Genomic DNA, 25,077 nt, shown 5'->3' on the forward strand with positions numbered 1-25,077 from the left:
CAAGGCCTATTTTATTCATACCGTCTTTTAAAATTCAAAAAATAAAGACATGAAAATAAGGTTGAGAATATTCTTCATGACTGTAATACAGAAGACATGCTCTCCTGTAGGTGATGTCATGGCCTATAACAGTTACTGGTCTGTGGGTGGTTTCATAGGATTCTGTAATACACAAGGACACAAAAGTTTTTGTTTCTTAAGTTTCTTTGTTACAAGTTACTACTATAAATTACTACTAATAAAGCTATATACTTATGATTAATTACTTACATGCACACCTATATGTATTATTCAAAGTGTTACCAGTACAGAACTTGCCAGACTTCTCTCAGGACTGACAGACAAAATCTCACTTCAAAGATGGTCTACGTTGTGGAGTCAGTCAGGTGTCCCCCGCAAGGGTCTGGTCTGTCCAGGAGATCTTGCGTGGTGAAGTTTTTGCAGGGGGAGATCTTGGAGAGAACCTCCATTTTGGGCAGAAAGTGAGTTATTTTTATATTATTAGAGATGTAAGGGGTTGTAGGACACAACCACCTAGAGCCACCAGCAGCTTTTACTAACTACTGTTTTTCGCCTGGAACAACCAACAGTCTGTTGTCTCAGATCAATGTTGACTTTCCCAGTCTGTTATTCCAGCAGGAGCAGCCAATAGCTGTTGCCGATTCCTGCTTTGTCAGGATGTTTTCCACAATTACAGTCTACTTTTCACCTTTCCAGTCAATAAGTTTGTTGTTGCAGTTTCTTGGTTTTGCGCTTATCAAGGGTATCAGGGTATCTCAGATCCTTCGGCACCCAGCTGCTCTTCAAGGATGCTCCAGGTTCCCAGTCTAGGTTCTCAGGCTAGCAGTTCCCAGACATCATCCTTTGGTAGTATTTTTCCATTATAACCTTCCTATTATAACTGGGTTGCCTTTATGGCTGCTCCCATCAGATGGCTGATGTGTAATGTACCAGAGGAAAAAAGCTATCTGTAGTTGTCCCGGGTGTTCTCGTAAGAGTTGTGGTGACTAAGAAACCTTCACCATGTTCCATGAATCCTCCGATTGTAATCGCTATGAAACATCTAACGTTAAACTTTTCAAGAGAAACTTTGTTTTCTTTTTGCAAATGAGAGAAATTAATTATTCATACGAATTCATTCCAGTTGGTACCCAAATCAGGTAAACTGAATTGTGACCTTCACTGGTATCACTATTGCTATTGGTCAATTTAAATGAAATATTTTCTGAGGAAGATGCTAATTCTTCTGTATTATGATCCACTTAAATCAATAGCCGCTGCACCTTTGCACGGTGTTTGCTTTTGTTCCTCAGTAGAGGAGGAGTAGATCTATTTTCCTTGTCAAAGCAGAACCCTGCTAGCTATAAGAAGACTACTCATAGTCTTTCTCCATATGCTAAAATGATAGAAAAAAATCTTGTTTCTTAGTAATTGCTTAAGCTTAAATCCGATTCTTTGCTTCAAGAAGCAGCTTGTTTTTTCCACAAGGTTTTCTTTAAATACTATTTGTTAAATTATTTTTGTTTATATATTCACTCAGAAGTCTGACTTAACCTTACCACACTATTTTTTTTTTTTAAGTTCCATTTATGTGGGAGGGAACTAAATCCAGGTTTTTGTGTAGAAGTAAACCAGTTCTACTTAGCTCTGAATGAGTTCTACCCAGGTACTGGGCTGTCCACTGGGAGAAATGAAATATTTTGGTAGCTAAGTTAGACTTTACATTTAATTTTCCTTATATTAACTTTAAAACAAATAGGGATTTATTTTTTTACTTTTTTCTCAAATTACTATTATGACTTATTGAGTCCAGAAATAGACATTTCACACAATACAGATATTACTGATCAAATGCTGTAGAGAAGAGAAGTTATTGCCTTTTCTTTTTCAGAGCGATCGTTGTCTTATTCTGACGAGTCTCGACTGTCAAATCTTCTTCGGAGGATTACTCGGGAAGACGACAGAGACCGAAGACTGGCTACTGTAAAGCAATTGAAAGAATTCATTCAGCAACCAGAAAACAAACTGGTTAGTAATTTTTACCTTTCCATAGCACTGGAGTGTTTCTTGTTTTATAAAACTGTCTTTTTAAAAGACTGAGTATTGGGCTATGTCTGCGAGGAATATCTTATATACAAGGAATTTCCTTCCACAACAAAGGAAAGTGTATTCCTGAATTGCCTTTTTTTCTGGCATTCAGGAAATTTTTTATTGCTAGATTACTTATGACATATTGCCTTAAAGCAAACTACTGAATGCATGAGCTGTAGGAATAAATATGGCATGCCTGTGGGTTTTCTTGCGTGGTCTTAGCAGTATCCTCTGGATTCTTCAGCAAGGAGGTAGAGGAAAAAGGAAGTAAAACGTGATGTTGTCTTGTTCAAGAACTGTTTCTGTAATTTAAATTTAAAATATGCAGATATTTATACAGTCTTGTGAATAGCTCATCTTGGAGTTATTTGGCTTTCTAGCTGAACACCTTTGTATGTGGGTTCCCTTTTATGGGAAGAGAACAAAATAAGTCTTTGTTTTCATTATATCTTTTGTTTTTTTTAATGGGTTGTTGAACTCTAATATCCTCAAGTGTTTCTTAAGGATTTGGGGGTAGAGGGGGAAGTATCCCACTGTGGTTATAAGTTCTTAATGTTACTTTTTTTTTTTTTTTGAAGTGAAGTATTAAGTGTTTTGTCTGACACACATCTCCACCACTGTTTAGGAGAGCTTAGGAGCTCTCCAAGTATTGAAAAAGCAGGAAGTGATGGTTTAATACCCTGCCACTCGTTTACGGGCAGCGCTGTGATATTTCAGTTGTGGGTTATGTGTCTATCCGTATTTATAAGTTGGTTCTTTCTCTCATGATATGTTAATGAACCAGTGGTAGTTGTGCTGTTTTCCAAAAGGCCTGACGCTTAAACATTGAGACTTTTCTACTCTGTGCACCTCGGTATAAACAGACCATGCACAAGTTTAGCTAATAGCTCAGCTTTCCTCTGAAACAAAATCCTTGTTAATACAAGGGTTTGGGGAATAAATGCTTTCCACAATTATTCCATGGTGGTTGTTTTTTTTTTTTAATTACTTCCAATATTCTCAATGCATTTTTCCCCCCGTTTTTTTTTTGTAACTGCATTTTATTTAGGTTTATTGGTATCTCGGAAAATATTGGAATTGCCATTCTAATATCTAACTCAGTGGTGACAAACTTTGTACTTGTTAGTGGTCAGGATGTTAAAAGGTTGTCACTGTGAAACTTTAAACTTCTTCCAGCTCACTAATGAGAACAAGATCAGATGTCAAGTGATATCCATGATGTCAAGCCCAAAACCGTATAATGGACAGTGTTTAACCTAGCAGTAGCTCCTGCAGTTCTTGACACTATTAAGTGTAGTTTAACAGAGTTATTTTCATTCTCAGGGTTGAAATGTGTGTTCAATGAAGTGAAGTAGTAAAAGTCATTACGCAGTGCTGTTGTCATGTAATGGCATCGTGCTCCAGCTTCTAAATTGTATAGATGCCTTCTCCTGCCTCTCCTGTAGCCTCTTTTGCAGATACCAGGCACATTTTTGAAATCTCCTTGTGAGTTCTGAGGGGCCAAGCATGTCGACTCTTTATCACCACCCACCAAAGGGTGATGTTGCTCAAAGCTTAACAAGAAAAACTAGATTATATCCACTGTATTAGAGATTAATATATTTCTGAAGAAAAGAGAACAAATCTTTCTGTTAATTCTTCCAGAAAACATCTTGTTAATATCTTATACAGTTGCAGCTATTGTATTATTTTGCAACTCAAGTTACTAATGCGGTTTTATTTTCAATGCATATTAGGAAAACAAGTATTTCTGGTTATGTTGAATGAGGAGCACTGTTTCATCAATAATGTTTCATTCCCTGAAATAGTGATCTGTTTCTTTGAAAGTCAGGATTGCCTAAGGAGAAATTTTAATATTTCAGATTGTATTATCTGATCAATTAAATACTCTGCTGATACAATTGATTATTAGTTTTGGAGACTAGGTCTTCAGTAGATGCTACTGATGAGCTGTATGGTGAGTCTTACATTTGTGATGTAATGTTATCAGCAAGAACTAAACTTAGAACAAACCTTGATAGCAAGCTGCCAGTGTATTTTTGTGGCTACTGTAAATAAATATGAAATATAACATGTAGGATAATATTGCAGTATTGCTTAATATAGTTCATGCTAGTCTGCAGTGGCCATGGAAAGCATAATAGCATTCTGTTAGCAAACAGAATTGGCAGTGGTGTGTTTAATGTGGGTGTAAACAGGACCTAGTTTGCAGAAGTTATGGTGCCATTATTATGCTTATGCCTTTTCTGTGTCTTATACTATAGGTACTAGTTAAACAACTGGATAATATCCTGACTGCCATTCATGATGTACTCAACGAAAGGTAAGCTGAAAAAACTAAGCAGTTTGGAGGCTTTAGGGACGACAAACAATGACAGCGTTAGGTTTGGAATTCAGTATAGACATGGAATGGAGGGGGGAAAGGGTCAAAGAAATTCATTCACTAATTTTGCAATAACTGGGTGGAACTGGGGGAGAGTTAAGACTCTCGTAGGCATATCAACAATACTGTTAGACTGTCTAGAGTACACTTGAAATGGCGAGAATTTGAATGCACATGCGTGGCTGTTATGTTGTAGGTAATATGAAGTCTGTCTTACCTATGTGTAATCATCTGGGTGTAGCAGTGCGCTGCTGTGGTTGTCTAGCTTGCAAATTGAGCGTGTGTGTTTTACAACCCGATCTAATTCATTTACATCCAACTAAGGGCATTTGTAGAGGGAGCTCAGGTGTGTGGGGGCTTTTTGGTGTTTAGTTCGGTGTTATTACCCAAAGTCAGATGTATGTTAAGAACTTTATCCCTTGGATAGTGTGTTGAAAGTAGAACAGCCTATTTATTGCATGCTCTTATTCAAGTTGATTTATTCCATAGAAATAATATTTAATAGAATTTTTCAGATTATTAATTTTTATTTTAGCTTCATCACTGCTGCCATTAAGTAGGAGAGAAGCAGCTTCATTCATGCATGTATTTTTCTGCTTTAGAAAATGTTTTAATTTGTTCACGATTTCTTCTGTTCGCTCTCATGTCTGGAGATTCCACATGTCTTTTTTTTTTTTTCTCCCAAAAATACAGTAGCAAATTGCTTCAAGAACTGAGACAGGAAGGAGCTTGCTGTCTTGGCCTTCTTTGTGCTTCTCTGAGCTACGAGGCTGAGAAGATCTTTAAATGGATTTTTAGCAAATTCAGCTCATCCACAAAAGATGAAGTTAAACTTCTTTATTTGTGTGCAACCTACAAAGCACTGGAGACTGTAGGAGAAAAGAAAGCCTTTTCATCTTTAATGCAGGTAAGACTGCAAGTTAAAACAGGGCTATTCATGATTTTTCCAGTGCAACACTTGAATCAACTTTTTAAACTGGAATAAGCAATAAATAATGCTATGTTGACATAATAAGTAAGTATAATTACAACTGGAAGGGAAGTTTCTGAGTGAATGGGATTCTTTGATTCTGAAAAGAATGTCAAGTCTTTGTAGAATGATACATATTTTGATGCGACATTTTAGTATATATTGCAGATCTAAGAGGAAGAATCTTATTGAGACCAAAAAGAGAACTCAAGTGGAATGGTACACAAAACCCAACCTGTTGATTGCTTTGTGCTACCTCCTACTTACAATTTCTAACTTGAATTGTAATTAGACCTGAGCGGGAGTAGGATGTGTGCAGACAAATCTGGTCCCCTGGTTCAAGTTTTAGGGTCTGTTATTTTGGGTGTAGAACAACTATGTTCAGGTCTGTGCTCCAATTTAATATTGACTTTACAGAGCCAAAAAGCTTCAGCAGGAAAATCAGGAACTTAGAACAAGTATTTGTTCTGTGGCTAAAGAATTAAAGAAAACAGTGTTCCCAAGCCTTGAACCTGTTTGCCATATTTCAAGCAAATGCCCACTTGAAATGATTATTTCTGTGCAGTATATGTGGTGCTTTTTACATTTTTCCTTCCTGCAGAAAGAGTATTGAGATGTTTCTATTGTTTGAATCAAAGTAGTTTGCTAAAAAGTGTTCAACACGAAATAAATGTTTAATATTGTAACTTTTTCACATGTTGTTTTAATGAAGTGAAACTTCTAGTGGCTTTTTTTTAATTTTCAGCTTGTTATGACCAGCCTGCAGTCCATTCTAGAAAATGTGGATACACCAGAATTACTGTGCAAATGTGTCAAGTGCATCCTTTTGGTGTCCCGATGCTACCCACACATTTTCAGCACCAATTTTAGGGTAAGCTTATTTGTCCTTTGTGTTTTCTTTCTCCCATAGAAATGTTGGTGCAGAAAATTGGGTGGGTAATCTTTTTTCAAAATTGCTTTGCAGGACACAGTGGACATACTGGTTGGGTGGCATATAGATCACACTCAGAAGCCTTCATTGACGCAACAGGTGTCTGGTAAGTTTGGCCAAAGAGTCACTAGTGTGGTCCACTCTGGCTTGCAGATGATGTGGGTTTACTAACACAAGTCTGGTCCTACTGACATGGAAGATGATGTAAAATCAAAATGAGTTTCTGGCTGCACAACAAGAGACTTTGTTCCTTTTTTTGTAGTAAACTTACATTTGCCATTTTTTGATATATCTGGAAAAATGGGATACTTTATTCAGGCTATGTTTAAACATCAATTGTCCTGTGTAAATTTCTGACAATTTTAGTAAGGTTATAGATATTAATATATTCTCTGTAAAAGAATATATTTTCTCCTACGTACTTCTGGAAGATCTTTGTGGTAAGGGTACCTACCGTACAGGCATTTAAGAAATTGGGAAACTTCTTCCTATAGCTATAGCAGTTGTCTTGGAGTTATTCACAGGAAGTCTGTTGTTGTTCCTGTGTCATAGTCCTAGATTCTGTCCTTAAGCTTTAACTGCTGTGCGACTGAACCTTAAAAATGAATTTGTCAAAGGGAAAAAAGAGAGAAATACAATTTATATGTATTTCAAAAATTACTTATGTTAAAATTTTCATGCAGATGACCTTCTCTTACTTTAGCAACTTTTACCTCAACAATATGCAGGTAAAACTTAATTTTCGTATGTTACCTTGTTCCCCTGTTTTAATTGCCCTGGTATTTTTATACAGGATGGCTGCAGAGCTTGGAACCCTTTTGGGTGGCTGATCTTACTTTTTCTACCACACTCTTGGGTCAGTTTTTAGAAGATATGGAAGCTTATGCTGAGGTAAACAAGACTTTATGGTATATACCAGAGTTTGCTGTTGTGAATTTCTTAATAAATCCACAACTGTGATTCTTATGGTTACGTTACATTTGTAGAAAATAAAATTATATGGTTTTCCTGGGGAAAAGAGGATCAAATTATGGAGTATACTTAAGGCGCATACAATAACGACAACTCTACATCAAAACTCATGAACAACTTAAATAGTATCATAGCCAGGCTTTCAGCCACTGTTGATTGAGAGTATCATGTTATAATAAAAATAAAAACAATTAACCGAACAGGAATGCCTTCATTTTTAAAAAGCTGCAGTGAAGACATTTCATGGTCTTTCCTTGGTGTTTTCCTTAATTGTCAAACTTCAGTTTTTCACAAGTAGTGAGTACTGGGGGAGAGGGATTCTTAATGCTTCCATAGACTAATGGTAAATACGTCTTTTTTTTTTTTTTTTTAAAGAAAGTAACAGATTATATTATGCAGGAAGTAATGCAGCAGGAACTGATAGAAAACTAATATATATTCATTTAACATACTTTGTTTTGACTTTAACTTTTGCTTAGTTAACAGGGTGTAGAGTTTATCTCATGCTGCAATTAAAGGAAGAGTTTTGGGGTTTGGGGGAGTGTCTCTTTTTCTTAAGCTACATGGCCTCAAATGTATAGGTGCTTATAACTAGATTATGCTATATTAGATATGTTAACATGCAGATCCTATAGGTGAAATTGTACTTCTAGCATAATCTGGTTTACTCAAAGCAGAATAAATAATTTGATTTTATTCGTGTACTTATATGTACACCAAGGCATCTGGCATGGCTGTAAGAGTTAGGATTCACAGACCTCTCGAGCAGTGTCAAACCCACAGAGACCTGCGCTGCTGTGACTGTAGGCACGCGGCTGAAAGTGATTAGTTGGTGCAGTAAGTAGCTGCTTATCAGCTTGTCTACTGAACTGGACAACGTGCGTATCCGTAGTCACGGAAGACTTTTAAGATGACATGTGTTAACTTAAATCACGGAGGAGGTGGTTCCGGCTACTGTGTTTTTATCTCACAGTGGGGTAGACCAAGGCTATATCTATACTAATGAGATCAGCACTTCTGGGAATGTTCCCAGGCATTGATGCCAGCTGGCATGAAGCAGCCTGCTAGTAAACTCATGGTCTCCAGATCAAGGTAGCTGCATGTAAACAGTGTGATGGGAACGGCTACTCAAACATCCGGACTCCAGTTTGTGGGCGGGAATTGTTTGGGAGAATGGTAAAAGTGTGCAGACAACTGTTGTAACAGTCCAGCGATATGGATGGTCATGTTCCAGGGGCCAGGAACATCATAAGTCTGTGTTTTAATTTACAAGATACAGTCTGAGTACTCTGTTTCGGTGACTAAACTAATGAGCAGCAGCTTATTACTGCTCTATGACTTGCTCATCATCGTTGTGTGCCTATATCTCATCTTTGTACGTATGTGAAGTTAGAGATACTGGATAAATATGTCTATAATTGGATAGTATCTATAATATGTCTGGAAAAAAGATATAATTAAGTATTTTCAATCTCATCTTGATCTTTTACGCATGTATTATAACTGTTAATGATGTGAACTGATATATAAAACTCCTGTGCTGTAGGACCTCAGCCATGTTGCTTCTGGGGAATCAGTAGATGAAGATATTCCTCCTCCTTCAGTGTCACTACCTAAACTGGCTGCACTTCTTCGGGTTTTCAGTACTGTGGTGAGGAGTATTGGGGAACGCTTCAGCCCAATTAGAGGACCACCGATCACGGAAGCATATGTAACTGATGTAAGAGTTGAAGTTTTCCTTTTTGGTTTTGTTCCTGACATGATTTATCACCATATAATGATGCTATTCACTGTTGACTTGATTTAGGTTTTATGAATTTTACATCACTATGTATATGCTCAGCTTTAAGCAAATGTATTTTCTTGAAGAAATATGTTACAAGAATTTTACTAAATATTTAAGGTATAGATTGTGATAGTGGCACATGGGAGTCGTATATAGCAGAAACTAACTTTTTTGGGACATTTTAATTTCATGCAGCTAGGTTCGTGCTTGTGGTCATGTCTTGGTAACCATAATGTTACCAGTTATTCAAATGGCTATGATGCTACAAAAACTGAATGCAAATTGAGTTGGATTTTATGAAATGTAGGGGTGTGTTTATCCATGCTGAAATTGTATCTATCAAATCTGATAGCAAAGTCCTTTTGTTCTAAAGCATAGTATAGGATGGTGTAAACTCAGAATAAATATTATGTAATGTGCTAGGTAGCTCTGTACTTCTGTAACAGGAACTGTAGGGTGTGAATGATTTTAAAAAAAAAAAAAAAGATTAAACATGATAGAAATACTTGCAGTCAAAAATCTTGTTGTTGCTGCATTACCTGCACAGCTGGAATTTATGCCCCTGCAGAGTTCTGTGAGGGACAGAACTTCTTGGGTAAATAAGTGTATGGCTTTCCTAATTAAAGCCAAGACAGTTATGTAACTTGTGTCACAAGAATCCTCTCCAGATTAAGAAACAAGTTCAAGAAAACTAGTTTGTTTTTTACAAGAGGAGTTCTGTTGACATCAGTTGGAACTGAACAGAATTCTGAATAATAAATTTAGGTTTTCTAAGTCTTTGCAGGTCTTTAAGTAGGAAACCAATCAATTGAAGGTTCATTTTTTTTTTTTATACATCTGAAGTGTAATGCCATGATGTGTATTATTCAAAATACTCTTTTGACAGAATTTACCAAGCTGCAGAGTAGGTGATGGGACAGGATACTAAATGCATGTGAAGATAAGTAAATAGCATACAGTCCTTAACTCTTTTTAATGGAGTTTAATTTAGGTGTGTTTTTAACTTTCCAGGTTCTGTACAGAGTAATGAGATGTGTGACTTCAGCAAACCAAGTATTCTTTTCTGAAGCCGTACTTACAGCTGCCAATGAGTGTGTTGGTGTTTTGCTTGGCAGCCTAGATCCAAGTATGACCATACACTGTGACATGGTCATCACGTATGGATTAGATCAAATGGAAAATTGTCAGACTTGTGGCACTGATTATATCATTTCAGTCCTGAATCTGTTGACACTGGTTTGTACTTATTTTTATTACTGCAACTTTACTGTTGGAAAATATTATTTTCTGAGCAACCTTGCTTTTTTGTGTGTGTGTATTAGATAAATATTTAAAACTCTTCTCTTCCTGATCACAAGCAAGAAATTCCTCTTCTAAATGCTTGTGTTCTTTTCTGTAAAGCTTATGCTGCTAGCTTGTTTATACATTGGCTTGTTGATAATGTGGCGTTTAGTTTTAGTGTGAGTGTTCATGTTTTGTTTTTCTGTTTTTTCTTCTTTTTCTCCTTGTCTGGCTTGACTGTTGAATAGGGCCCTTCTCTAGCTTCTGTAGATAACACCACCTGATGAATTTCAGAATCTTAGTGCTTAATACGTTCTAATTATCTACTTATGCTATGATCTGGGAAATCAGACTTTTTCAAAACATAGCTCTTAATGTGTAGGACACAAACTCTTAAACCCACATCGATCTAAATTAATCGTGCAACATTCTCTCTCAGCTGTGCTGTTAAAGCCTGAAAATAACTAATTCTCTGAATGTGAATTTGGGAAAGCAAATACAAAACACTTGTATCGCTGGGAAGCTGTTTTTGCTAAATATAGCGTATACAAGCTGGAAAAACAGTATTTTAATCTTTAATAATCTGTCCTAATAAAAATTAATTCGGGTAGTTAAAGGTATTCATAATTTTGTTTTTTTATCCTCAGATTGTTGAACAAATAAATACAAAACTGCCATCATCATTTGTAGAGAAATTATTTATACCAGAGTCTAAACTACTTGTTCTTCGTTATCATAAGGAGAAAGAGGTAAGAGTGGGTGACTTCTGCAGGTTGTATTACAACAGCCTTCATGCATCTCTTAGGATATTTTTACTTAGCTGTAAAATTTGTTCACCTTAAGTATATATTTTTTTAATCTAGCTATGTATCTATGATACTTCTGGAAAGGCAGATGTAGCTGGTTCTTGGTTTTGGCATTTAGGTTTGATAAGGAATTGGTAAATTGGCCATCATACCAGATAGAGACGTCCGTAGGTGATGTGGCTTTCATACTCGGCGTGTGATGTGGATGATCCAGAAAGTAATTAATAGATGCTGTAAGTAAGTAGCACTTAATTACAGAAAACTGAAGATAGGTATGTGCATCAGACTAGGCTATTCATAGATAAAGCAGCATAATTTTAAATTCTACGTTGGGGATTAATATGTTTTATGATTTCAGGCTAATCAGTTATTACTGTAATTATTTTATATTCTCAAGGTTGTTGCAGCAGCCCTTGCTGTATACCAAGCCGTATTGAGCCTGAAGAACATTCCTGTTTTGGAGACTGCTTACAGGTTGATTCTAGGAGAAATGACCTGTGCTCTGAATAGTCTTCTCTATAGTTTACATCTTCCTGACGCCTGTTCTGAAATCCGGCATGACTCTTTCAAGAAGCGTATATTAAATGTGGATAATGCAAAGTTTGTTGTTATATTTGACCTCAGTGCTCTAAGTACTATTGGAAATGCAAAAAACTCATTAATTGGGGTGAGTAAAAATCTACAGATAAAGTTTGCGTAATAAGTATAAGAACACTCTTTTACTTAAGATATACTATATGTATAATATATAAGATAATATATATATTATCTATATATATATGATATACTATAATGTATTTCACCAGTAGTGCACATATGTATAATTAAAATGATCATATTTGTTTTCCAACTTACATTATAGAAAAATGTCCAGTATTACAACTTAGGGGAAACAGAATGGGTGGATTGTACCTTTTGTTGGTGCATATTGAAGTCATAGTAATTCTTTTTGAAAATCAAGGCTGATGAAAGCAGCTTTAGTGTGTCCTCTTTTAGTATATCTGGAACAAGTTTTCCAGATAAAAACAAGTTGTTTGAAAAGGGGAAAGAAAATAGTTACAGTTAAGGTCAGAAAATTAATAGTGTTAAATCATATCCCTTGGGAAGAAACAAACCACAATAATTAATGGTATGGAAACTACACTTAAAAATAGATCTTATTTGTTATGTTTCTTTGCTTATGTTGCAATTGTTTTATAGATGTGGGCCCTTTCACCGACCGTGTTTGCACTACTGAGTAAAAATCTGATGATCGTTCATGGTGACATAGCAGTTCATTTCCCTGCTGTCCAGTATGCAGTACTCTATACATTATATTCGCACTGTTCCAGGTATGAAGTTTACTAATACATCATCAGTATTTTAAGAGCCCTAGGACGGACTGTTCTGGATAGAATATATTTTTGGAGGGATGAATTTAAATAGGCTATTACAATAAGTTTTTGCCTAAACTTCCCTAATCAGCTTTTACTTTCATTAATTGCAGGGAGTCTGTATCTCAGCCAAGAAAGCGTATCCTGGCTTAAAATTTGGCATTTTATTCAAAGGCAGATTAGAAGTCTTGTGTTTGAGTAGAGATAACTAAGGGAGAACTCTACTGAAAGTAAATAAGGAAAGATTATTTACTGTTTTGCTTACTGTGAGATCTAGGAGAGGTAATGAAATGTAAACAACAGATTTAAACACATTTTGGACCTTATTACTACAAAATGTTGTCAAACTAAGGGAATATGCTAGTTTAACTGCTACTTTGTACATTTCTTTCTTTTTGTGATTTTTCACTGTGTCTGATATCAGCCAGAGTTGAAACCAAGTTACTGGGCTGCATGGATGGATGTAAAATTGTCGCTTTGTTCTTTTAGGCCAGGGATCAAAATACTTGCGTTCTGATATAATGTGGTTACTGTGTGGGTGTATGTTAACTTTTGTGGCTGGGTTTTTTAGTTGGGTTTGTTTTGGGGTATTTTACTGTTTATTTTTCCTCCTTCCTGTATACTTGAAGGAAGTATCCCTAATCTTGGGGTGTTTTTATATTTTGTTTTTTGTTGCCTTTGCAGGCATGACCATTTCATATCCAGTAGCCTCAGTTCTTCCTCTCCCTCTCTGTTTGACGGAGCAGTTATAAGTACTGTAACCACAGCAACAAAAAAACATTTCTCAATCATACTAAACCTTTTGGGGCTACTGCTTAAGAAGGATAACCTTACTCAAGATACGAGGTAACTAACATTTTCTTATTCATTAGGGTGGGTTTTTTTTTCCAGTAGAATGCATTAATTCGGAAACCAGGATAATTTTCATCTGTAAAACTTGGGGTAAATTTAACCAGTCAAGTATTTGGTTTTTGGGAAACATTAATAATGAAATACCTGTGGAAAAAGTAGCTCATTTTTATGTAAGAAAACTAGAAAAATTGAAACCATTGTGAGATCTAGACAGTAAAAGCAGAGCTGACAAACTTTACTGAAGAACAGTTTTTGCTCATGGGAAGTACCCCTTTACAATAGGTACGATCCTGTATTACCAAAATGCTGTGAAAGCTGGGGATTTTTTTAATGTTGGAAAACCTTTTGTTTCAAAAATAGGAGTTATGGTATGACACTCATTTGTAACATGAAGTAGTTTGTTATATTGAAAGATAATCTGTCTGTAACTGTATAGACTGACTAATAATTTTGGTTTTTTTTGAAGGAAACTGCTTATGACATGGGCTTTGGAAGTAGCTGTTCTGATGAAAAAATCGGAAACATATGCACCGTTATTTTCACTCCCATCTTTTCATAAGTTTTGTAAAGGACTTTTAGCAAACAGTAAGATATCAAATACTTTTAATAATTAACTGTCTTTTACATGGCATAATTAAGTACATAAGTGATCCTGTCATATGCCATTGATAGCTGTGACTGCACTTGTTTCGTTTACTTTTAGGGATGCTTCCATTTTTTTATTGTGCAAAGACTTACACTTTCCTGGTGTATTTTTTTCTCAAACTAGCTATTACTTACACAAATAATTGTTTTCTTAAAATAATATTTGTGATTTTAAAATTGATCAACCAAAAATGGGTGATGTGCCAGATCTTGTAAAATTGCATTTTATTTTATCAAAAGCAGTGGAACCATTCCATAATGTGATGTATTGTTTTGGATTTCCAAATAACCTGGAAATAGAAATATGGGAACAAATACTTTTCATAGCCTAATACTAGCAAAAGCATTAAACTTCCCAAGGCCAGGAGTTACTAACTTTACCATAGTTCTTATTGAAGTGTATCGTGTATAATGCCAATGTATGCAGACTGTCAGCCATCAGAAAAGGCCCGCAAGTAGCATGTAACAAAGTCACTGGTGTTACTAAGCATTTACTTGTGATAGTAAAAGCAGTCAACTAAGTCAAGATAAAAGTATTGCTTAAAGTTTGTGTCTTCTTCTACGAGCTATACTGTAAAATGTCTCTAGATGTTCTGCCACAACCAGAATAATGTGTAATTTAAATAATTCTAGCAAGAGTAACTTTTTTTTCTTTCTACTCCTTAATTCAGCACTTCTGGAAGATATGAATATTTGTCTTCAGGCATGTAGTAGCCTCCATGCCCTGTCTTCCTCCCTCCCAGATGACCTTTTGCAAAGGTACTTGCACAGAATTCCGTATATTTAAGTTATGCTGTTAATGCAAATGTTATGACACTTTTTTCCATTTTGATCATGCAGGTGTGTTGATGTGTGTCGTGTTCAACTAGTACATAGCGGTGCACGTGTAAGACAAACTTTTGGAAAACTTTTGAAGTCAATTCCTTTAGATGTGGTGTTGAGGTAAGTCATTCACATTAACTTCACTACAGAGAATGGTTTGGTTTCTTTCTTCAAAGAAATTTATCTGAAGAATAATGCTAGCCAAATGTCATTGTATTTTCTTAATTTGAAATCAAAAAGCATGACAGTATCTTGCTGTATCTGCTACTGTTACAGGCTTAAGAACAGTAGGTTGTACGCAAAGGAGTTAACAAATTTGATAAACTGTGCAGCATTTCTTGCAGCAAAACTGAAAACTTTTAAGGTCCATGTTATCCAGAGCTTCGGCAATATTATGTCCTGCAATTTGTCTCAAAGACCAGAACTCTTAAAGCACTTTGTCTTAATAGCAAAGAGTATACTTATTTCAGTCATTGCATATATATATACACACACACACGTGCACACACGTAACTTTTTGGCACATTTTTGATTTATTCAAGTGCATTATAGCATGGCTTGGTTTTTGTGTTTTTTGTGTTCTTGTTTTTTTCCCCCTCCCCTCTTCCTGCAGTAACCGTACCCACACAGAAATACAAGAAATTTCTTTGGCTATAAGAAGTCATATGAGCAAAGCTCCAAGTAATACATTCCACCCACAGGATTTCTCTGATGTCATTAGTTTTATTTTGTATGGAAACTCTCACCGAACTGGGTAAGAACTTCTTTAAAACTGAAATTCATGGATATTGAATTTGTAGTGAACGATTCCATACTATCTCTAGTTTAAAATTTGTAATTATCTTTACATTGCTTTACCTTCAATCTTTTTTTACACTTCTCTTAAGCATTTAATAAATATCCTTAAATACACACGTTTTTGCATATTTGCATATGTACATTGCTGATTGGAAATAATCCTATGAGAGACTTGTTTGATAGCAATAGGTAGTTGAAGTGTGTGCAGTGTAAACTTGCTATTGCATGGACTTATGTTAACGTACTGATTTTTTCTTACAGGAAGGATAATTGGTTAGAAAGACTGTTCTATAGCTGTCAAAGACTCGATAAGAGAGATCAGCCAGCCATCCCTCGTAATCTGTTGAAGACAGATGCAGTCCTTTGGCAATGGGCGGTTTGGGAAGCAGCTCAGTTCACTGTTCTTTCGAAGTTGAGAACTCCTCTGGGTAGAGCCCAAGATACATTTCAAACAATTGAAGGTAATGTAAAGAATATGATTTATTTTCCTGGGATTTTTTTGTAAGACACTGTGCAGCAAAGAACTTCATGTCCAAGGCAAGAAGCACAATGGCTTTATTTTTCAGTGATGTTAGATTTTTAGCTTGTTTTTGTCTGACACATCAAGTGCTATGGCAGAAGAGCATTCACGTAATTACTGTTAACTTCTGAGTGATTTTACTTTAGCGTTGCTACCCTTTGACATATTTAAATAAAATATTGTCTGGTAACTTTCTTTTTCCATGTTTTGCTAAAACGTGTAGGTATTATTAGGAGTCTTGCAGCCCATACATTAAACCCTGACCAAGACGTTAGCCAGTGGACTACTGCAGACAATGATGAAGGACACAGTAGCAACCAGCTTAGGCTTGTTCTCCTTCTACAGTATCTGGAAAACTTGGAAAAATTGATGTACAATGCTTATGAAGGATGTGCCAATGCCCTCACCTCTCCACCCAAGGTTTGCCAGTCTTACAGTGCTGATGTTACTTGAAACAGTCGATTGAATGAAGTGTTTTCAGGGTTGTTCAGGTCTTAACCATGGAACTTCAGAAGAAACCAAACAAAGTTTGAGACTCTTAATTTGTCTAGCTTTTGACTGTGGCTTATTCCTAGAGAACGTGTGAAAACAGGATTTATTTCTGGAGGACCAGTTTGTATAGTGATAGAAATCAAGCAAGTCTGTAGTATCTCTAATTTGTGGCAGTCACATATTTGTAGATTGTCAGCAGTCCTGCTATAAAGTAGCACTATTATTTGAAGCTTTAAATTGCTTTTGGAGGAATATAATGATTATTTATAAACAATATACCCTTTTGTGTATTTCCAACTGCAAAACATTCTTCGTTGTTGAAATAAGCTTTTTAATTACTAGACTATGACATGACAATAACATATAATTTATAGTCATTTCACTTCAAGATTTTTAGCTTGCCAGTATGCTTGGCCAGTTGCGTGCTATGCATGATTTCAGACCATCTGTTTTAATAAAATTCAAGATGCAGAATTTTCTTTCTTCATCTCTCAATTGAAATCTCAACTGGAGAAAAGAAACTTTGGTTGTTATAAAAGAAACTTTGATTGTTATAAATATTAAGTACTTAACGTAACAATTTTGGTTCACATGGAAGAACGGTAGTTGAAAACTTAATTTTTTTTCTGTCTTGAAAGGTTATCAGGACATTCTTTTATACTAATCGTCAGACGTGCCAAGACTGGCTAACACGGATTAGACTTTCCATCATGAGAGTTGGATTGCTGGCTGGCCAGCCTGCTGTGACTGTCAGGCATGGTTTTGATTTACTCACAGAAATGAAAACTAATAATAGTATCTCTCAGGTACTGTCTTTTCAGACTCTGTAGACTATTGCAAAAATATTCCCATGATCTTCTAAATGACCTAAGCTAAGGCAATCAGTGTTCTATAAAAAACTGTGTTATTTAAGGCCACATTTTGAACTCACACTTCTGTAATGACAGCCTTTTGTGGTTAAGTGATACTATAGCTTGGAGATAGGATGTACTGTATACATGTGGTCAAATACTATATGTAAATGAAATAGTTTGTTCACAGTTTGAATTGAGCAATTTCTTTTATACATAAGGTTCTGCTTAAACCTTATGAAACTTCTCTTGTATTAGCGTGAGGTCTTCCCGAGCTTGTGGTAGTGTAGTGTCTTTGCTTACCCGTGAGTATGAGCAGGAGGGGGATGTATCGAGAGGATATCCTTCCTCTGTAAGTAACAAGCAGATAAGCGCAGGGGTGGGATGAATGGATATAAAGTGTTTAAGCCTTTTTAAAAAGGTTGAAGAGTTTCTCCAGTACATGACTTGATTTGCTTAAATATTTTAACAAACAAGGTTTGGTAGATATTTATTGCTTTCTACTTACGAATTCCTTTATAGGTACAGACCATGACATAATGATTGCTAGCTATTGACATTCAGGCTGAGAATTCACAGTGTATGCTCTTCCCTTAGCTCCCCTGCTTTTCCAAAAGCAGTGTAATCGGTGGACACGCAGAGCACTTCACTTGTAGATGCATATAATGAACTACTGCTTTACCATTTCCAAGTGTTTAACCAGGTATATAGCTCTTAATTTATGAGATTTGTTAAATAAAGCTTTTGGTTTGGTTTTAGGGAAATGAATTGGAAGTGACAATTATGATGCTGGTAGAAGCATTATGTGAGCTTCACTGTCCTGAAGCTATTCAGGGTATCGCCGTCTGGTCATCTGCTGTAGTTGGAAAGAGTCTTGCCTGGATCAATTCTGTAGCTCAACAAGCAGAAGGGCGGTAAGTTTTCTCAGATAGCTGGATGTTACAAACTTTGATATTTTTTTCCTTCTTCTGGATGGTTCTATTTCTGAATCTTTGAAATTGTGGTGTGAATCAAGGCTACTGATTTAATTTCCCTGTCAATTAAAGTCATTGTGTCTTTTAGAGGCACATAATGCATCCAGCACTTAGATATACATTTCAAATTCTAGTTTTAATTAGACTTAATAGACTTTAAATAGACTTTAATAAGACTTAAACATTATTAGTGTTCCTAAGCTGTTTTTTGTTGGGTTTTTTTTGTACACAGCAATACTATTTTCACATTGTATTTAATTTTCCATTGCAAAATATCATTAATTTAAATATTTTCTAATTAAGTTTCTGACCAATGGTGTGATCTGATTATCTGCCACAGTTTGCGAAGAGAGGGAATCCAAGGGAGATGCTTTGCAGTTTTAGTTCAGCTTTGAAAAAGTGGCTTCTCCGTGTATTGAAGTAGCATCTTTGGCTGCAGATACAAATAAGTGGGTCAATGTTCCAGATAGGGTATGCCTTCATTTTGGTGTTTTCATCTCCTTAAAGGAATACATCCTTTATTCTATTAAATGAAAAAGGGACACCTTTCATTACTGACATATAAAAAAAAAAAAACAAACAAAAAAAAATCGGGTTTTATGTTTATAACTGTTTTTCCTCATTTTTTGTAAGATTCCTTAAAATAATTTGCAGCTTTGTAATACCTGAGGTGCTTCTCGGGAATGTCAAGTTTAAAGTGTGAATTGTTGCCCTAGACACAGTTTTACAATCCTCTGTTAAATGATGCACAGTTAATCACTATTCAGCTTTACTCATTCAGGTAAAAAGTGTGACAGTAAAATAGAAAACTCATTCACCTCCTTCAATCTGTACTTAAAACCTGAATGGAAAAGCTTTTATACTGTGCTATAACCTGGAAATTCAGCCAGTAAACTTGTATTCTATGTTAATGCCTTTCTCTTGCTGGACGTGACACGTGAACTTTTTGAGTATTGTGGTAAAGAAATGTTTCAAATGTAGTCTGTTTACAGAACCAATTTCCTCTTTTGGTAAAATGCTAACTAAGATATTAAACCATTTAAGGTTTGAAAAAGCTACTGCGGAATACCAGGAGCACCTGTGCTCCATGACAGGAGTGGATTGCTGCATAACAGGCTTTGACAAAACTGTTCTGAAGTTGGCCAATTCAAACAGTGTGAATAATGCCAGCCCAAAGCATTCCTTGAATGGTCAGTATTTATTGGTTTCTTTTGAACAGAAATACAATTTTGTAACTGTATGTACATAAAATTAGAACACTTAGTGATATAGCCATGGTAATGATAGTGTCTAATTCTTAAATCCGAAAACCTGTTTGTCTGCAGTTAAACTGAACTGATTAATGCCATTGAAACCAATGTTATGTGTAGATATGAGGGTTTGCAGTACTGAGGTCTAGCTGAATGAAACTAAAAGTAATAGGTAAAACATTTTGTAATTTACTAATGTATTTCTGAACTATTTTAGATCCTCATAACTTAAGGTTTTTATGACATAATTGTACCACAAATGCACTAGTTACTCAAGAGTTTTTTAACTACTGAGACTTTGTTTCAGTATTCCGTTTCATCTTTGAAAAGGTACCATCTTTGTTCCTAATTTAGTTCTGTGTTCCTGTTTTGATGCTTCTTTACAGATATGGACTAAATTTTTTCAACACCTCCTTTGAAAAGGTTCTTTTTTAAAAAAAAAAAGTGAAGTGCAAGAAGAATACTGTAAATGCGTAACTATTTAATTTTCTAAAATTAAGGTTTTTTTCTTGACATATAACATAGAAATTACATTTGAGGAATAGAATTGCTATTTAAAAATATGTAAGCATAAATATATATTTAAGTATATATACTTTTTTTTGTTTCACAGGAGAAACTAGAAAAACTGTTCTGACTAAGCCAAGTGATGCTTCACCTGAAGTTATAAACTACTTGGGTAACAAAGCATGTGAATGTTACATTTCCATTGCTGACTGGTCTGCTGTTCAGGAGTGGCAAAATATGGTCCATGACTTGAAGAAAAGCAATAGTAATACCTCAATCAATCTGAAAGCAGACTTTAACTACATAAAGTAAGGATATAATTAATTTGTTCAACAGTACCTTAGAGTTCTGTATCTTAAAACTGCAATTTTAAAGTTTTTATGGATTTTAGAAACTGGATGTCATTGGAGTAGAGGTGTGATAAGAAGGAATTTGTGTTCTTGGGAGGGAGAAATCTTGGCCATGATATTTACTAGCCATACAGATAAGTAAAGAGGTAACATTGTTCTAAACAGTTACTGTGGCTTTCTGACTTATTGTTTTTAGTATTCAAGAAAAACGTCTTTTCACTGAAAGTAGAAGATATTAAATTTAATCTATTTTCTATTGGTCGAAGATGCATCCTTTTGCACAACTTAAATAATAGTAAAAAATAAAATGCATGTCAGTGCTACAGTTCTTAAAAATATTTTAATTCATTAACCTAATGGAAAAAGTATATTAAGGAGGTGGTCTTGGCAACCTAATTTTTTTGGTTTATTTAAATTGAATTTTGGATTGTAGTTTGTGCATTTATTTCCTAAGCCTTGGTATTTGTCTGGATCATGGAAAAAATATTTGTGACATTGAAATAGTCCTTCAAGATTTAAGGGTCCTTTCTGTTTCATTTGACAACTTGATTGCTGTTCCATCCCTCTACTATTGCGGTAAACACCATAAAATCCTTCTGGCTGAAATGGCTTGACTTGAAAATAAAAGCACAGGAGGAAGCTTTGAAATAAAATCTTGCAGGTCTGGAAAGGTGACTACTTCTGTCAGAGGAAGGGGCCCTCCTTTTTCTTACTGCAGTAACTCAGTGTTGTGCAGTTAATCCATTAGGAGAGTGAGTGCTTGTCTTGAATGTGAAAATGTGTCATTTCTGAATGTTCATGTTTTTGTAAACTAAACCCACTATAGTTCTGATAAACATAGCAAGTGCTTGCTGTATTATTGCAGAGGTTTGGTCGTGTTGGTTGATTTCAGTTAGTTTTCATCCAGATAATTACTGGAAGTAAGATAATCTATCATCAGGAAAATCCTGTAAAGAGCTCCTGAGGATGCACAGCATTTTGACTCTTCCGCTCCTGAGCAGGCTGAGAAGAACTCTCTAGTAATAAGGATCAAAATAATTCAGCAGAAAGGGGAGTTATCACATGCTGAATATTTTTTTTTCTCTTTTCTAATGCAGATACTTAGATAATTCCTTCTTCGGTGGATAATAACAAGAATATTGAACCTTTGAGTCTTCTGTTTTCTGAGTCATTAAGCCTCTTAACCTTTCAATGCCTTTTTTGTGTAGTTCTGTAAAAGTCTATAAAGCCCAAATTATTTCTTAATCTAGAGCAATGGGGGGAAAAAAGTAATTGGATAATACAAATTTATATTGCTTAACAGCCTGAAGCAGCAAATTTATGACCTGCACAATATTTCAGTATTTCTGGAATTTTGGTTTCACGTAAACTGCAGAGTTGAAACCATGGCCTCCTGGAATTCTGCCCCAAAACTTACTTTTCTATGTATAGAGGGGAGAAAAAGGTTTGGGGTTTTTCTTTCTTTATTTTTAAACTCTTCCAAAGTCAACCTTTTTCGTCCTGACTATGATAGAAGAATATTAGGTATAGTGCGATGATAATATAAAAAGCTTCATAGCTGGAAAGGTGTGTGTATCCACTTTGATATTGAATTTATCCCTTCGGTGCAGTACTATTGCCTTTTATTAATCTGTATGGAAATTGGGATTTTTTGCTTAGAATTAATAAGTGCTCTGTAACATTTTAAGTTAGGCTTGAGTCTTTCTTTTTTGCTGTATAAGATATTTAGCAACTGGAATGAAGTCAGAAATGTGAAAATAAAACTATAAACATTGAATTGCAGATCTTTGAGCAGCTTTGAGTCTGGACAACTTACTGAATGCACTGAACAACTAGAATTATTACCAGGAGAAAATATCAACCTACTTGCAGGGGGATCCAAAGAGAAAATAGGTATAAATGCATAAGTTAACATTACTTCAAGTAGAAAAGTAAACACTTATTCACATGTCTGCCTCTCTAAATGATTGAAACTTCTGAATGCAGTTTGCCGTGTTCATTGGACAGACTGTAACCTTTATGATTTGAGCTTCAAAATGATTGGCAGTGGTCATTCTAAATGTTGATACGAGTGTGTTTTCTGTAGTTAATGTATTTGTTTATAAGTAATCTATCATCGGTTTCTAATATGACCACATACACATATATTAAATACATATACTTAAAAGGGGCTTTTTTTTCTAAACTTCCTTGCTCTCAAGAATGCGTTCTCAGATGATTACACTTGATAAAATTTGGCAGTTCTAGTTGGTTTCAATTGTTTAATCTCCATGTAGACATGAAGAAGCTCCTTCCTAATATGCTAAGTCCTGATCCAAGAGAACTTCAAAAAGCAGTTGAAGTACAGCTTTTGAGAAGTTCAGTATGTCTGGCAACAGCTGTAAACCACATAGAACAGGAGCAAAAGTGGCAGTCAATATCTGAGTAAGTTTAAACGTGCTATGAATAAATATAATATACTGTGAAAAGCTGTTCTACTTTGTTAAACAACTTTGTGAAAAGCGTACTCTTACTTGTACTTCAGCATCTATGGTAGTTTACTACCAGTTTTAGCTGCTGTGAGTTATAAGCTTACTGAGGAAAAATAAGATGCTTTTTAACTGGGAGATTATGCAGTTCTTTGAGCTGATAAAGTACTGCTTCTTATCAGTTTAATAATAAAGTATCATACTATAACTTGTATGTGATAGTGCAAGATTTTTTCATCATCTCTTTGAAGATGTTGAATTTGCTTTTTCTTCAGTAGTTTTGGTATCACTGTTTATTCTTAAAGTCTAACAAAAATGACTGTTCTGATTCTTGTATTTCAGAAATGTTATTAAGTACTTAAAGCAAACATCACGAATCGCTATTGGACCTTTAAGACTTTCCACACTCACTGTGTCTCAGTCTTTACCAGTGTTGAGCACTCTTCAGTTGTATTGTTCCTCTGCTTTGGAAAACACTGTATCCAACAGGCTGACATCAGAGGTATGACTGTGTGTTTAAAACAAATTGGAGTAATGTCTTTCTGCATGTCATGTCATGAAATATTGAATATAGAACATACATCAATTGTTTTGACTGTTTTTAATCATACTGTAAAAAAACCTCATTTAGTTTTCTAACATGCCTTGATCCAAGTTTTTTTTTTAAATTTACATCTCTATTGGATTTCTTACTATAGTTATAAATACACCATCTCTTTCAGTCGCTTATAGGATTTTTAAGGTTTCATTGGTAGTTGCTTTTTAGAGAAGTGTTGATATATTTCTACACTGTAACACTTACTCCTACAACACCCACATGTAATTTACTTTAAAAGTAACTTTAAAATATTTATCAAAACCCAATTACTTCAGCAATTAAAAACTCAATGTCAAACTTCAACCAGGATGAATGATCTAGTTTCTAATCCTGTTGTTGAGAAAAGAGTTCTGCTTGATTTTTTCAGCTATTCTTAGTGTTGTCCTCTCAAAATCAAGCATGTCTTTTTAGAGTTGCATAAAATATACTTGTGTTTTATTAGTTAACAATAAAGAGTGGCTACTATAGAAATATTTCTCTGCAGTAAACGGTCTTTGGTTTTGATAAATGATAATACATTTTAGTGAAGATGTCTCTGGTGACAGCTATGCAACTTCTGTGCCTCTTTCAGGACTGTCTCATACCTCTCTTCAACGATGCTTTGAGGTCATGCAAACAGCATGATGTAAGGCCATGGATGCATGCACTGAGGTACACAGTGTACCAGAATCAATTGATGGAAAAACTTAAAGGTATATAAGCTCTCATTTTAGTGTTATGAAAGGTAAATCCAGAATTTGAACTTAAAATTCTGCTGAAAGCAGTGACTGTGTCTTTTTCTAGACATAATTATTTTTCTATTATTTAGATGCATTACTTTTTAAAAGCCAAGTTTTGTTTATTTAGGTGTCTTGCTGTACAACTAGGGGTCTCAATTATTACTGTAATGTGGCAGTGACAAAAAGAAAAAAAACTATTCTGAAATGTTTAACAGTTCTGTACTCACTTTTCTAATCGGATTTTACTTGCTCATCTCTTCATACTTTAAATGCTTTCACTTCTGAACACTTCAACACTATCAATAAGGACTTTAAAAACAGTCATGAAAGCCATTTAAATGTGCAGTATGATAAGAGGTAATGGGAGAAAAAGAAGTTGTATTAGCAGATAAGTAGATTTCTTAGTTAAGAAGAATGCTTGTAGTGGAAAAAAAATTACTCTTGCCCAGCAGATAATCTATGAATATACTTTTTTGTTTGTTTCAGATGTGATATATAAATATTCTAGGCAGAAATGAAGTCATCTAAATTTCTGAAGGAGGTGTTAATAAATACAAAAGAGCTGAGCAATTTTTTACTGATGGCCATGTACAGAATACATTGGGTAGAAATTGTCTGTATACCCCAGATGCGATTAT

At 35.1% G+C, this 25,077-nt stretch overlaps 1 protein-coding gene across 1 annotated transcript in view; it reads left to right on the forward strand.

Moving 5' to 3' along the window:
- Nucleotides 1–25,077, forward strand: part of SMG1 (SMG1 phosphatidylinositol 3-kinase-related kinase) — a 98,834-nt gene that overhangs the window by 48,172 nt on the left and 25,585 nt on the right. Inside the window, exons 4-29 of the mRNA XM_009886608.1 lie at nt 1,892–2,028; nt 4,356–4,414; nt 5,168–5,381; nt 6,190–6,315; nt 6,409–6,481; nt 7,169–7,266; nt 8,894–9,067; nt 10,145–10,369; nt 11,062–11,163; nt 11,618–11,887; nt 12,421–12,551; nt 13,278–13,439; nt 13,912–14,030; nt 14,762–14,849; nt 14,931–15,032; nt 15,526–15,666; nt 15,972–16,171; nt 16,454–16,650; nt 17,361–17,528; nt 18,333–18,487; nt 19,592–19,737; nt 20,411–20,612; nt 22,438–22,547; nt 22,931–23,078; nt 23,465–23,624; nt 24,292–24,412. Of these exons, the coding sequence (XP_009884910.1) occupies nt 1,892–2,028; nt 4,356–4,414; nt 5,168–5,381; nt 6,190–6,315; nt 6,409–6,481; nt 7,169–7,266; nt 8,894–9,067; nt 10,145–10,369; nt 11,062–11,163; nt 11,618–11,887; nt 12,421–12,551; nt 13,278–13,439; nt 13,912–14,030; nt 14,762–14,849; nt 14,931–15,032; nt 15,526–15,666; nt 15,972–16,171; nt 16,454–16,650; nt 17,361–17,528; nt 18,333–18,487; nt 19,592–19,737; nt 20,411–20,612; nt 22,438–22,547; nt 22,931–23,078; nt 23,465–23,624; nt 24,292–24,412 (3,828 nt within the window). The remainder of the gene's footprint in view (nt 1–1,891; nt 2,029–4,355; nt 4,415–5,167; nt 5,382–6,189; nt 6,316–6,408; nt 6,482–7,168; nt 7,267–8,893; nt 9,068–10,144; nt 10,370–11,061; nt 11,164–11,617; nt 11,888–12,420; nt 12,552–13,277; nt 13,440–13,911; nt 14,031–14,761; nt 14,850–14,930; nt 15,033–15,525; nt 15,667–15,971; nt 16,172–16,453; nt 16,651–17,360; nt 17,529–18,332; nt 18,488–19,591; nt 19,738–20,410; nt 20,613–22,437; nt 22,548–22,930; nt 23,079–23,464; nt 23,625–24,291; nt 24,413–25,077) is intronic.

This window comes from Charadrius vociferus, unplaced genomic scaffold (genome assembly GCF_000708025.1).
Source record: "Charadrius vociferus isolate BGI_N301 unplaced genomic scaffold, ASM70802v2 scaffold46, whole genome shotgun sequence".
In the NCBI taxonomy this organism is placed as follows: Eukaryota; Metazoa; Chordata; class Aves; order Charadriiformes; family Charadriidae; genus Charadrius; species Charadrius vociferus.